This window comes from Camarhynchus parvulus, chromosome 19 (assembly GCF_901933205.1).
Source record: "Camarhynchus parvulus chromosome 19, STF_HiC, whole genome shotgun sequence".
NCBI classification, from domain to species: domain Eukaryota; kingdom Metazoa; phylum Chordata; class Aves; order Passeriformes; family Thraupidae; genus Camarhynchus; species Camarhynchus parvulus.
In genome coordinates, this window is record NC_044589.1 from 5,815,616 (window position 1) to 5,828,952 (window position 13,337).

Here is a 13,337-nt window from a genome sequence, read left to right on the forward strand (position 1 = left end):
TCCCACACGCAAACATCTGTCTGTGCGAGTCTCTGGGGCCTGGGCAGGTCCTGCTGCCGCCTTTCCTGCCCAGGTGTTGGGAGCAGCAAGGAGCCAGCAGCAGCTGGAGCCTCAGCCAGGTCTCTGTGAGGCTGTCCAGGGGTGAATGGGGCCAAACCAAACCCAGGAGAGCTCTGGGGAAGAACCAGAGGGACAACACGGCGGGGAGGAGGGAGCTCCCTGTGCTCCTCATCCACCATCCTAATTAACAGCCCAAATTACCTTAGAGGGGGATCTCAGGCAGCCCAAAACCCCAGGATGCCACCAGGAAATGTGATGGGCGCTGTGACAGTGGCAGAGCCAGCCAGCAATGGGTGATGGATGTGACCGTGTTCACAGGGGTCTGAGGATGAGGGAAGAGGCGAGGATCTGACTCCATGTTTCAGAAGGCTTGATTTATTATTTTATGATATATATTATATTAAAACTATACTAAAAGAATAGAAGAAAGGATTTCATAAGAAGGCTGGCTAAGAATAGAAAAAGAAAGAATGATAACAAAGGCTTGTGGCTCAGGCTCTCTGTCTGAGCCAGCTCACTTTGATTGGCCATTAATTAGAAACAACCAACATGAGACCAATCACAGATGCACCTGTTGCATTCCACAGCAGCAGATAACCTTTGTTCCTGAGGCCTCTCAGCTTCTCAGGAGAAAAAAATCCTAAGGAAAAGGATTTTCCATGAAAGATGTCTGCGACAGATGGAGAAACAAACCCGGCCACCAGCCCAGAGCAAGCAGAGGCCCCAGAGCCAATGGCAAGGGGTGGTTTTTGCACAGGAACTCACAAGTGTGAGCATCATCCTGTGCTCTTTGCTGGTGGCCACAACCCAACCCAAAATAGACTCCCAGCCCAGCATCACCAGCCTCTCCCACACCTCTCAGCAGCCCTGGGGTGTCACGGTGGCCAGAGTGGCTGCCAGGAGGAATTTCCCCTCACCACTCACCCCTCATGGAGAGATCCAAGCGGTTCTTTCCACGGGGAGGGTCCAGAGCTGTCATGGAAAGGCTGGCAGGGGTTGTTATAAACCACACAGGGCTGCAGGCAGGAGGGCAGGCAGCTCCTGGTGGGTTGAGGAGAACCAGAGCTGCTGGTGCTGACAGAACCTCGGGGTGGACATGAGGATCTCCTTGGCCCTGCTCATCCTGCTGCTGGCAGCTGCCTGGACTGGAAGCCGGGGGATGTCCTGTAAGTGCCAGCAGGGAGATTTTCCCTTCTGAGGTTTTTCCTCCGATGGGATTTGAGGGAGGGGAAAGGGAGCAGAGCTCAGCTCCTGATGGGGTTGTGGGGCTGTGGGGCATCAGCAGCTGCCTGAGCATGGGGGTGGCCTGGATTTGCTCAAAATGGGTAAAAATGGGGTTGGTTCAGCCTCAGAGTCCCAGATGGGGAGATCTATGGGCAGAGAACTCACACTCTGGGGCAGAGCATCACCCCTGGGGCTGCAAGATGCTCCAGCTGCCTGAGCATGGGGATGGCCTGGATTTGTTCAAAATGGGTAAAAATGGGGTTGGCTCAGCCTCAGAGTCCCAGCTGGGGAGATCTATGGGCAGGGAGCTCACACCCTGGGGCAGAGCATCACCCCTGGGGCTGCAATTTTTCCCTTTGTGGGATGAGGGAGCAGGAGCAGAACCCACACCCCTCATGCCAGGATGGGGAGAGCACTGATCCCTCCCTCCTGCTCCCAGTGCGCAGCTCCAGAGCCACGTGCTGCTCCAAGGGAATGTTCTACCATCGGAAAATCCCGGAGTCCAGGATCCTGGGCTACCTGGAAACACCCTCCACCTGCACCCACAGGGCTGTCTTGTGAGTAACCCCAGCTCCCAGCCAGCCTTCCTCCCCTCCACCCCATCCTCACCTCGCTCACCCTCCTTCCCCACCAATCCCCATTTTTGGGGTCTCCCCTCCCTCCCTGCTTGACCCAAGCAGCCCCAAACGGCCCCATTTGTGCTGCCAGCAGGCCCTGGCAGGGAAAAGGGGGGCAGGATGCTGCAGGAACCCCTGGGGGCATCCCCCACTCCCAGGCTCACTCAGGATATTCTTTCCTCCCCAAGTGTGAAGCTGCTGAAGGGGATGGTGTGTGTGGACCCAGAGAAGAAATGGTTCCAGGAGTACCTGAGGAGGCAGAAGAATCCAGACAGCACCTCCACGTGAAGCTGCCTTCCCCAAATCTCTATTTAATTGTACCCCATAATTCTCTGTGTGTGGTTTTTTTTTTGTATCATTAATTTACAGAGCTGGCTCTGTCCCCTTCCCCTGCACTCAATAAACCCTCCTGTAAATAAACCTGTAGCTGGAGTGAGATGTCAATCCTGGGCAGCAAATGGGTCACATCCAGGCTCAGTTTTCCCAGGAATAGCCCAGGAAACCCAAAGGGATCATCTCCCCTCCAAGGCGGAGCAGCCCTGCCCAGCTGTGGGGTTTAAGGATGCCCATGGGATGGGGAGAAATGGGAGAAAAATTCCCTTTGGGGTGTTTGGGGGTGTTTAGGGGTTGGGTTGGCTCAGTCCCTGGGGAGCAGCACTGGTGACAGCCCCAGCTGGGTGTCACTGCCTTCCCCAGCTTGTCACCCAAGCAGGGCACCCGTCCCAGCCACGGGCAGGCAGTTTCTCCAGAAAAACGCAGCATTGTTCACTTTCCTGTTAGTTTGTGACTCACTTGAATCATTTTTTTGATGAGCTAGGACATGCCTCACTCTTAAAGACACCTTTACACGCACTGCCGGATTTGTTGCCATTTATCTGCCCCCATTTAGGGCATTTTTTGTACAAAACAATGACCAATTTTGTACAAACCAATGGCCAATGGACAATCAATCTGCCACAATGCCCACAGGACTACATCACCCACAACCAGTCTGGAATTAGAAGGAATATCCTTGCCTAGGACTGTGTAACTGCAATCCTCAGTGTTTTGCAGAGAAAATGAGAGTTAACCAGATTTTTTCTGGTTGCTCTTTGGTGCTGGGAATCCCAGCATCCAGCAGAATATTTGGGATGTGTGAAGGACAGGGCAGGAATTGGTTCTCTAAACCATAGGAGCGTTAAGGAAAAGACCTTGAAGGTCAAGTCCAAGCGTTAACCCAGCCCCAAACCACATCCCCAGGGGTGACACATCTTTGGAGCACCCCCAGGGCTGGGGATCCCACCCAAACGCCACATTCACCCCGAGAATCTGACTCAGAGCTGGAGCCCACACAGTGGTGCCAGATGTTCAAAATGAGTAAAAATTTCATCCTCTTGGAGATGAAAGGTTGCCAAGGGTGGGGCTGAGGGCGCCAGCTCGGTGTCCCCGTGCCTCTGGTGGTGCTGGGTGGCAGGCATGGTGCCTCAGGTTTCAGCGTTTATATTTTTCACATTCTGTGCTGCTTTGGTGTGCGGGTCTGGGCTTCTTATTATGGGATGGTGAGCTCTGTGCACAGAGCAGGGAGACAAAGCAATTCCTGCTCCAGCTGGGGACCAAGGACAAATGATCCAAATCTCAGCCCCAAGAGCATAAATAATGCTCTTCAATAGCGGTGAATATAATATAATATAATATAATATAATATAATATAATATAATATAATATAATATAATATAATATAATATAATATAATATAATATAATATAATATAATATAATATAATATAATATAATATAATATAATATAATATAATATAACATAGCATAACATAATATATAATAAATAATGGTGAATTGAAGAGAGAAAAACAAGCAGGATGGGATTACACGGGCTAAAGCTGGAACTGGACAATGAACTCCAAGATGCAAATGGAGCAGAACTGATCAAAGGGAGAGACCCTGTGAGCAGTCGTGCATTTTGGGACCATTTTAGGTCCATCTTGGGTTCATTTTGGGGTCGTTTTTGTTCATCTTGGGTGCAGCCCTGGCTGGGCTCTTGTGCTGCCCAAGGTGGAGCCATTGAGGAGATGGATTTTAATAAATCCCTGCTTTATTCTTTCACTCCATCTAGACTCAGTTCTAGCTCAGCCTTCCCAAGGCAGCAGGCACGTGTGGCTGCAGTGCCAAATCACCCCCCCTGTTGCTGGACATCGTCCCCCTCTGATCCCACTAAAGATTGGGATTAAATGTGTGAGATGGTATTTTTTTGTTTGGACTTAGATCTTTATTAATTCTTATTTATATTACAGTCTCACAAACTGTGAGTTCTACAGCACTAAAAATAAACTAAATGGAGAGTTAGAAATAAACTAAAAATTGAGCTGTATCTCTCTCTCTACAAGCCTTTTTAAGGACAAACTGTCTAATTAAGAAATGACACAAATTATTTTTGCTTTTAACTTAATAACTAATTACTCGTGGCCCACAATGAGGATTTTCTAATGTAATTATACAATACCACTCAAACCTATGAAGAAGGTGACAAAGGACTAGTTTTTGCCTTAAAACTTCTATTTTGTTTTTTATATATTACTATATTCTAAAACTTCAAACTCTGAGTTTTTTACTCTGTGATATTACACATTTCTATTCAAACTACACACTCATAATCTCAGTTCTATAATTCAATTCTGGAAGCCTTCTTTATGGCCTCAGGTTAAATGCAGTGTTCTCTTGGGGGTCAGCACTTGTCAGCACAGAAATGTTTAATAATTCTTTAATTAATTTAATTAATTTAAGAATTAATTTAAGGGGGATTTTCTGGAATGCCAACTGTGCTGCAGCCTCCTGCCTAGGAGAGGTTGTTCTTTTTCTTACCATTCTTCCTCTCAGTCTGGTGCTAAAGCCACTCTGACCACAGAAAACCTGTCCTGGGCTGGGGGTCTGTGGTATTTTCTGAGACCCCCATCAAAGGGAAGAATGATGAATCTGACTCCATGTTCTTAGAAGGCTAATTTATTATTATTATTATTATTATTATTATTATTATTATTAGTATTAGTATTATTATATTACATTATTATATTACAATTATATTATATTTATAATAATATTATTTTATTATATTATATTATATATATTATATCATTATTATATTATATTATATTATATTATATTATTATATTTATAATAATATATTATATTATATTATATATTATATATTATATCATTATTATATTATATCATTATTATATTACATTATATTATATTATATTACATTATATTATATTATGGTATACTAAAACTATACTAAAGAATAGAGAAAGGATACAGACAGAAGGCTAAAAGATAATAATGAATAACACGTGACTCCTTCCAGAGTCCTGACACAGCCTGACTGTGATTGGTCATTAAGTAAAAACAATTCACATGTTGGATAAACAATCTCCAACCACGTTCCAAAGCAGCAAAACACAGGAGAAGTAAATGAGATAATATTATTTTCCTTTTTCTCTGAGGCTTCTCAGCTTCCCAGGAGAAGAAATCCTGGGCGAGGGGATTTTTCAGAAAATGTGCAGTGACAGGGGTCTTACCACAGGATCCTCAGGGAGGGAAGGAACTTTTGGAAATTTGAGCTACAAATCCATCAGCAGGGCCTGCTGCAGGAACTGTGCTTTGAACGCTGAATTATTCCCAGAAAAACCCCACACAGCAGGGTCAGGGCCAGCTCATGAGGCTGCCCCGTGCTCTCCCCGGAACCCTGAGCCACAGGAGCCCTTTGCAGCATTTTTATCAATGAGTGTCACTTCCAGGGGGATGTTGCATAACCCCTGTGGCTTCCTCTGCCCTGGCACGGGATCGAGGTGCTGGCAGTGACTTTCATTTCTTCCTGCTGTGGGTTCCTGCCCTGGGGAAGGCAGAGGTGGCTTTGATCCCTTTGGTGCTCCCCAGAGCATCCCTCTGCCTCAGGGTCAGAGCTGGACTTGATGATCCTTGTGGATCCCTTCCAGCTCAAGAATATTCTGTGATTCTCCTCTTATGTCTTATTTCTGGGATAAGAGCCCTAAGGGAGAGTTCCTCACCCTGGGACAGAGCAAATCTGGGGTCTGCTCTGGCCCCACACTGTCCCTGCTGCTCCCCCTTGTCCTGTCCTCAGCCAGGGATGGTCCCTCTGCACAGCCCCAGGGGGTGAGGGGGTTTCTGACCTAATTCCCTCCTTTTCTTTGGGATACTCATGAGAGGCAGTGCCAAAATCGTCAGATTTTGTGAGACCAGTGCCACGTTTGCTCTCCCACCCCATGTGAGTTTATCTGGTGGTGAGGTGGCCACAGCCTGGCTCAGGAGCAATTTATGGGAATCTTTGTAGCCCTTTTGTTTTGGCTGCACCTGCCTCAACTGCCTCTTCCTTCCTTGTTTATTCCTCATTTATTATTTGTTCTCTTTATTATTTGCCTCTTCCTTCCTTATTTATTCCTTATTTATTATTCCTTATTTATTATTTGTTCTTTTTCACTTTTCTTTCCTGAGCGCACAAAATTTTGGTGGTATTGAGGACTCAATCATAACCAGACAAGCCAAAAAAGAAGTGGCATCTTTGGCTCTTTACTCCCTACCATTAACTAATGGGCTTTTTCTTTCTTTAATTTTTCAAATTTGCATTTGTAAAGCTGAAGTTTCTCTTTCCCTGTGTTTCCTCCCCTCCAAATTCCTGTTCCTCTGCTGGATTCCAACGTCACCTGCTCACAGAGATCTTCCACTGCAGGAGAAATAAAACCACAACTCATTTCTTTACTCTCCCTTTATATCAGTTCCTGATATCTAATTCCTTAAACAGAATTAAACACCAACTGCCTGCTCTTGCTGAGCTGCACTTTTGTGCAATTCTCTGTAATATCCTCGATTCCAGTCACAATGGAAAGTATTTCATCAGCATCCAGTAAGAAGTCCCATCCGGCCCTCAGCTGAATGGAGAACTGAAAGCTTGGCCAGTCACTTCTGCAGCAAAGAGGAAATAATTTTTTTTTGCTTTTTCCATCAGAAATAATCTATTAGTTGTGAGATTTTCTGTGGTTCCTGCCGGATGAGAATTCATCCTCTGCAAACTGCAGTGCCCACAGAGCCCTGATCTCAGTTTCCAGGTTTTTCTGGCTGTAGGATATTCCTCACCCTGCTCCTGGTGTTTGTTGGCCCCAGTGCTGCTCTCTTGCCCATGCTGCCCCTTTCCCTCTGTTTGGGCACCCAAGCCAAGCTCAGCTCATCCCTGGCTCAGAGCTGTTCTCTCCAGAAAAAAAACCCATCCAGGCTTTGGATAGCTCAGGGTCTCATTCCTGTGGTTGACCCAGACAGCAATTCCAGGTTTCTTTCCTCCTGTCTGTCCCTCTCCCACTTCTCCCCCATGCACAAACCCAGCTGGCCCTGGTGAGGCAGGAGAGGTGCCAGAATTCCAGGGGTGGCTGGAGGGCAGAGAAATCTCTGTGGGTTTACAGGCAGAGAGGGTCACGAAAGCACAAAAATCTTCCACTGGCTGGCCCTGAGCTTGGGACTCCTCTGCACACACAGGGTGCTTTGAGCTCTGGAGAAACCTCTTGGTGTGTCTGCAATCAGCAGGGCAGAAAAACAGAATAAATTAATGCAGATCTGCATTACTCTGGGGAATTGAGCCCCTTCCTTTGTGCATCCAGGGACATGTGACAAGCAGGAGCCTTTACAGCAGGTGAATTTTCCAAGCCTTCCTTCAACCACCACGAATGGCTATTGGCAAATCCAAAGGATTTATTCATTTATTTATTCCTTTGTAGCCCCATGCACAGAGTGGCTGACACAGAAAGAGCTGAAAAATGGGAGGTGGAGAAAGAGCTGGAACAGCTGGAACAGCTGGACCTGTTCTTCCACCAGCCCAAGGGCACATCAGCCCTGCCCAGCACCCATTCCCTGTCCTGCTGACACCAGGCAGGACCTGTTGTTGGCTGGGGAAGCTTTGCTGGACGAGAGCAGGCAGTGCCATGGCTCAGCATTTTGGGCAGTCGGACTTTTCCCTTGAATCAGTCAGGAATTAGTCACAGCCCAGGCAGGGTCAGCAGCAGGGCCAGGGGAAGCTGGGCTTTGCATGGTAACTGCAAACCCTCTGTGGCAGCATCAGGAAAAGCCTGGAAAAAGCAAAAAAAAATGGAGGAAGGAGTGATTTTGGCAGCTCACTCTGTTTGGGTGTGCAGCAGAGAGGAGTGTTTGGGGAATTACCCTCTGGAATTGCAAGTGCTGCACTTTTTCAGTCGCTCTGCAGTTTCCTGGAGATTTTATCTGCAATGAGCTGATCCCAGTGGGTACCAGCAGGATCCTCTCCTCCCTCCATGCTGTGTCCTGCCATGGGAGTCTCAGCTTGTTGGGGCTAAATCAGGAGAGATTAAATTGGACTCAATTATTAAATTGGATTAAATTCTGCTTCGGGAGAAGTGGGCAAGCAGTTATTGCAACAACTTCAGCGTTGAGAGGCTGCAGCCAAAACTGAAACTCTTCAGTGTAAATTCAGTCAGGGGAAAGGGAGGAAAGGGAGGAAAGGGTGGGCTGCAGCCAAAAATGAAACCCTTGGAGAGGTGTAAATTCAGTCAGAGGACAGGGAGGGTGGCAGGGTGAGCTGCTGGCCTGGGGCAGGGCACCAGAGTCCAGGCCCTGCACCTGCACCTGCACGGACTTCATGTCTCTGCAGCCTTTCCAGTAGGGAATTTGTTCTTTTGACCAACCCCAGCAAAAAGGGACAAATGTGAGGCCCACAGTGACTTCTAGCTTGACACAACCTCATTCCCTCATGACTTCCCCTGTCCAAGCAGGAGCTGGTGTTATCAGTGGGGATGAACGCGCATGCAGTGGTTGTGGACTTCGCTCTGGATCCCCATGGTGGAGCAGGGTGAAAAGTGGCATTTGTGGCAAACCCAGGGAGAAGTTGGCACCTATCTCCTGGCAGGGCTCTTCTGCCAGCACCACCAGAGCTGCTGCAGAGCCCTGACACAGTCTGGGAGCACCAGGCACCCAAGGAGCACCTCGGAAGCTGCAGCCTCATGGACGGCGCTTCCCCTTCTGCGGTTTCGTTGCCTTTTCCAGCTCAGCAAAAACTGGGTGGTCCTGACATAATTTTCCTGGTATGATGCTCTCACTTTCCTTCTCTGAAACCCTGCACCCGCCCCTGGGATGGGGATAAAAGGGGAGCACGGCCCCAGGGCCACAGACAGAGTCCTGCAGCCTCCCCAGCTCCAGCTCCAGCTCCTCTCCGAGCCCACAGCACCATGAAGGTCCTGGCAGCCACCCTGGCCACTCTGCTCCTTCTGGCCACCTGCTCCCCAGCTGAAGGTCACCTTGGTGAGTCCAGCATCGCTGTGTCCTCCTGGAGAGTCCCAGCCCTGGCAGGGTGGCTCTGGGGAGGGTTTGGGGGGGGTCTGTGTCACGCTGAGGTTTGGAGCTGGGGGTTCTGCCAGGGGATGTGGAGATCCCTGGAGGGGGCAGAGGCTGTGCCGGGCTCTCACCAGGGCCATGTGTGTGTGTCCCCTGCCCTCACAGATGGTGTCCCCAGCACCTGCTGCTTCAGCTACCAGAGGCAGCCCATCCCTCGGCGCCGCGTCAGCTCCGTGTTCAACACCAGCAGCTCCTGCAGCCAGCCAGGGGTGATGTGAGTACCCAGGGGGGACAGGGGGGACCTGGGGACACACAGGGGTGTGATGTGAGCACCCAGCAGTGCCAGCACTGCCAGGGAGGACCTGGGGACACCCATGGGACGCTCAGAGTGCTGCTGCTGGCACCCAGATGCCGCTGCCCCAGCCCAGCAGCTCAAGGCAGGTTTTGTCCTGGCAGCGTGGTCACCCTGAAGAAGAAGCAGCTGTGTGCAGATCCACAGGAAAAATGGGTGCAGGAGCTCCTGAAGCACTTCCAGAGCCCAGGAAACTGAGCCTTCCCTGCTGACAGCCACAACCCCACCCCTGCACAGCTTCCAGACTCGGGCACAACAGAGAGGATTTGACCCCCCAGCCTTCTTCAAAGGAGAAAATTATTTTATTTAACTTATTTAAGTTAAACTAAATATTGTTTTTCTAAGCATTATTTTTAAAAATAATTTCTAAAAATTATTTAAACTATGTCAGAATAATACACTAAAAATAAAGAACATTTCAATCACATCCACGTGTCTGTTAATGAAGGGTCAGTTTTGATGCCTCCTTGCTCCAAGGTGGGAGAAGGGACCATGGGGACCCCTGGGTTTGCTGTTCTCAGCCTGGTGCCACCCAATTTGTCCCCACAGGTGACACCTGTGTCTCACCTGGGGCTGCCAGTGGTGGCTCTTGTTTGGGGAATGTTCTGGAAGCACCTGTGGTACCACAGGAGAGCTGGGGTATGATTTTCTATGGGATGGAAAATCCTTTGGTCAGCGTGGATCACCTGGCCTGACCCTGCCCCTTCACAGCAGCTCCTGAGTCCCTGATGAAGGAAAACATCACTTAGGAACAGCTAAAACAGCAACATTACTCTCATTTGCTGAATCCATCAGCAAATGGCTATAAAAATAATAAAGTTGAGCTGCAGATCCATTGTCCCACACCACTGGTGACACCACCAGACAGCAAACAGGACACAGGACATGGGGACCCAAATTTCTGTGCCACCCAACTCTTCCTCTACAGGCACATTGATATAATGGAAGCTATTTTTGTGTGAACTTATTATCCTGACATCTTTGAAATACCACACCTAATAGCTGCCTTTGGTAAGTTCAGAGGTATTTGTGCTGAAGGAAATGCAGTAGATTTCACTCATCTGGGCCCCAGGAAGACACTTGAATTAAGGCCAGATAGTAAATTATGAGCAAAGGCAGAGAAGATGTGACTGGCATGTGAAGAGTAAATTTGGTGAAGAGCTGCCTGCAAGGGGCATGGTAATTGCTTCAGCTGGAAGGGGCTGTGTCACACTCACAGGGGCTGACCCACACAGTTCCTTGAGTTTCTGCCTCAAAAAATATCCTGCTTGACATTTGCATTAATGACCTTGGCACACAAAGCAGGAGAAGGCAGAGGAAATGTGCTGATGAGGCAAAACGAGATGGGATCATCAATCTGCAGCAGGCCAGGACATCACACAGAGGGATTCCAACGCCCTTGAGCGGTGGAGGAGGATCCAAGGCAACAGTGCAGAGCAGATCCTGCTGGTGGGGACAGGGATAACAGGAATAGGAACTCCAGTTTGGGAGCTGGGAATGGCCGGGGCAGGGAAAAGCCCTTGGCACACATCACAGGACTGATGCTACCATGAAAAGGGTTAAATGCAAAAGGTTTGGGTTGAAAAACGAGGGACTGGTCCATGTGAAGGCACCAGGGGTTGGGAGGAGGTGCTGCTGGTGTGAGGCCAGGCTGGGAAGCAACAGAGAGGAAACCAGATTTGCACAGGGATGTTGTAGAGTTCTCATGCAGGTTTCTGACCCAAAATAAAAATCAAGCACTGCTCCCATGGACGCCAGTCCCACTGATGCCACAGGTTTTGGCTTTTCTATTTTTCACATTCTGTGCTGCTTTAGTGTGTGGGTCTGAACTTCATATGAGGGGATGGTGAGCTCTGTGCACAGAGCAGGGAGACAAAACAATTCCTGCTCCAGCTGGGGACCAAGGACAAATGATCCAGATCTCAGCCCAAGAGCACAAACACCATGGGCTGGAGAGAAAAAAACAAGGATGGGACTGCAGGGGCTAAAGCTGGAATGGGACATGAACTGCAAGATGCAAATGGAGCAGAACTAATCACAGTGAGAGACCCTGTGAGCGGTCGTGCATTTTGTGGCCATTTTGGATCATCTTGGGTTCATTTTGTGGCCATTTTGGGTCCATCTTGGGTTCATTTTGTGCCCATTTTGGTTCACCTTGGGTGCAGCCCTGGCTGGGCTCTTGTGCTGCCCAAGGTGGAGCCATTGAGGAGATCCTTTGAATAAATCCCTGCTTTATTCTTTAGCTCTGCCCAGTCTCTGTTCTAGCTCAGCCTTCTCAAGGCATCACCACCAGCACATTCCACAGCCATCCTGCAGCTGAGATTCCTTCCCAGGAGAGCTGCCCTGTGCTCACAAGGGCCAATTCCCAGAGGCCTTTCAGAGCCCAAGGTGTCCCTCGAAGCAGCTTTGCTGTGGAATCCAATGTTCTCCAAGGCTGTCCAAGCACCAGCAAACCAGGAAATTCCTCCCCAGGACAAACTGTACTCATCCCCCTGCAGGCCTGGAGGTGGTTTTGGTGTGAGCTGCCTCATTCTGAAACTGCTCAGCTCATCCCTTCAGCCTGGAGCAGCAGAATAGCAGCACTTCTGCCCAATTTCCTCCAGAATGTCCTTTTTGGACACTCCCACCCCTAACACCCCTTGTTCTGTGCCCTGAAGGAGCAGAGCTGAGGCAGCCTGGCTGCAAACACCCCCATTTCCTAAGCTGACCCCTTGCTGCTCCCTCAGGGCTGGATTCATTTTGTGGTTCCAACATTTCACTCTCCACATTCCCTGTGTGCGCCCACCCCAGCTCACTGTCCTTGGGACGTGTGTCCATCTCTGCAGAACTTCAGGACATCAAATCTCCTCTGAGATCATCAGGGGTTTCTATTTCTTTATTTCTCTCCTTTCGGTTTCCTCCACATCCTCATCTCTGACCAAATCCCTCAGAGCTTCCTGGGCCACCTCACTGCTGAGTTGAAAGATTTTTATAGCACGATTTGAAATTTTCAGGCTTTTTCTGTCGACTTCCTCTTTCTCTGGAATTTCTCTTTCGAATTAACAGGGACAAGACTAATCCTGGGGTCTGCTTGGATCCCTTTCCTTTTCAACCACAGGATGTGGGACTGACTCACATTTTAGGGAGAATTACTCCTATCCCCCCTGATGTGTGAATCCCAGCACCCACAGCATCCCTCCACTCCCAAATGCCAGCCAAAGCTGTCACTCTGGACACTCTCTCCTGCTTTTCTCCTGAATTTTCCTTCTGTGAATTCCCCAGCTGTGAAACCTTTGCTTTGCTTTTAGGACCAAGCCAGGTGATGGCACCCATCAGCCCTTTCCCATCCTTTTCAGAGCCACTTTTTTCCTGCAGCCTCCATGCCTGGACCCTGCTGGGTGTAATTCAGCATGACAAAGCCTCCTCCTCCTCCCAGAGAGGCATCACTCCTGATTCAAAGTGCTTTTTGGTGTAAAAACTGCTTTTTACCCCGGGCTAAATGCCTCAGAGCAGCCCCAGGGTGGGCTCCCCTGTGTCCCTCCAAAGAGCTGACCCTGCTACCCCCAAAAATGCATTGCAGGAAGGTGGGGAAGAGCCCAGACAGTGCAGAGAACCAGAAATAACAAAACATAGGCAAGTTTTGCATCTGGGCCTGCCTTTTGTCTATAAAGCTGAGTGAAAACAAAGCTGATTTTACAAGCAAGGACTGAGCACAGCAGGACTGTGTCCCCATCACCAAGAGCA

General features: G+C 49.0%; 2 protein-coding genes across 2 annotated transcripts; both read left to right on the top strand.

Moving 5' to 3' along the window:
* Positions 1–1,156: 1,156 nt before the first annotated feature.
* Positions 1,157–2,189, top strand: LOC115911772 (C-C motif chemokine 7-like). The gene is made up of 3 exons (XM_030962969.1): positions 1,157–1,226; positions 1,724–1,841; positions 2,090–2,189. The coding sequence occupies exons 1-3, from the start codon at positions 1,157–1,159 to the stop codon at positions 2,187–2,189; spliced, it is 288 nt and encodes a 95-aa protein (XP_030818829.1).
* Positions 2,190–9,107: 6,918 nt separating this feature from the next.
* LOC115911702 (C-C motif chemokine 5-like) lies at positions 9,108–9,887 on the top strand. Its single transcript, XM_030962878.1, has 3 exons — positions 9,108–9,229; positions 9,428–9,536; positions 9,719–9,887. Exons 1-3 carry the CDS (start codon positions 9,157–9,159, stop codon positions 9,810–9,812), a joined length of 276 nt encoding a protein of 91 aa, XP_030818738.1. The 5' UTR covers positions 9,108–9,156; the 3' UTR covers positions 9,813–9,887.
* Positions 9,888–13,337: the final 3,450 nt, after the last annotated feature.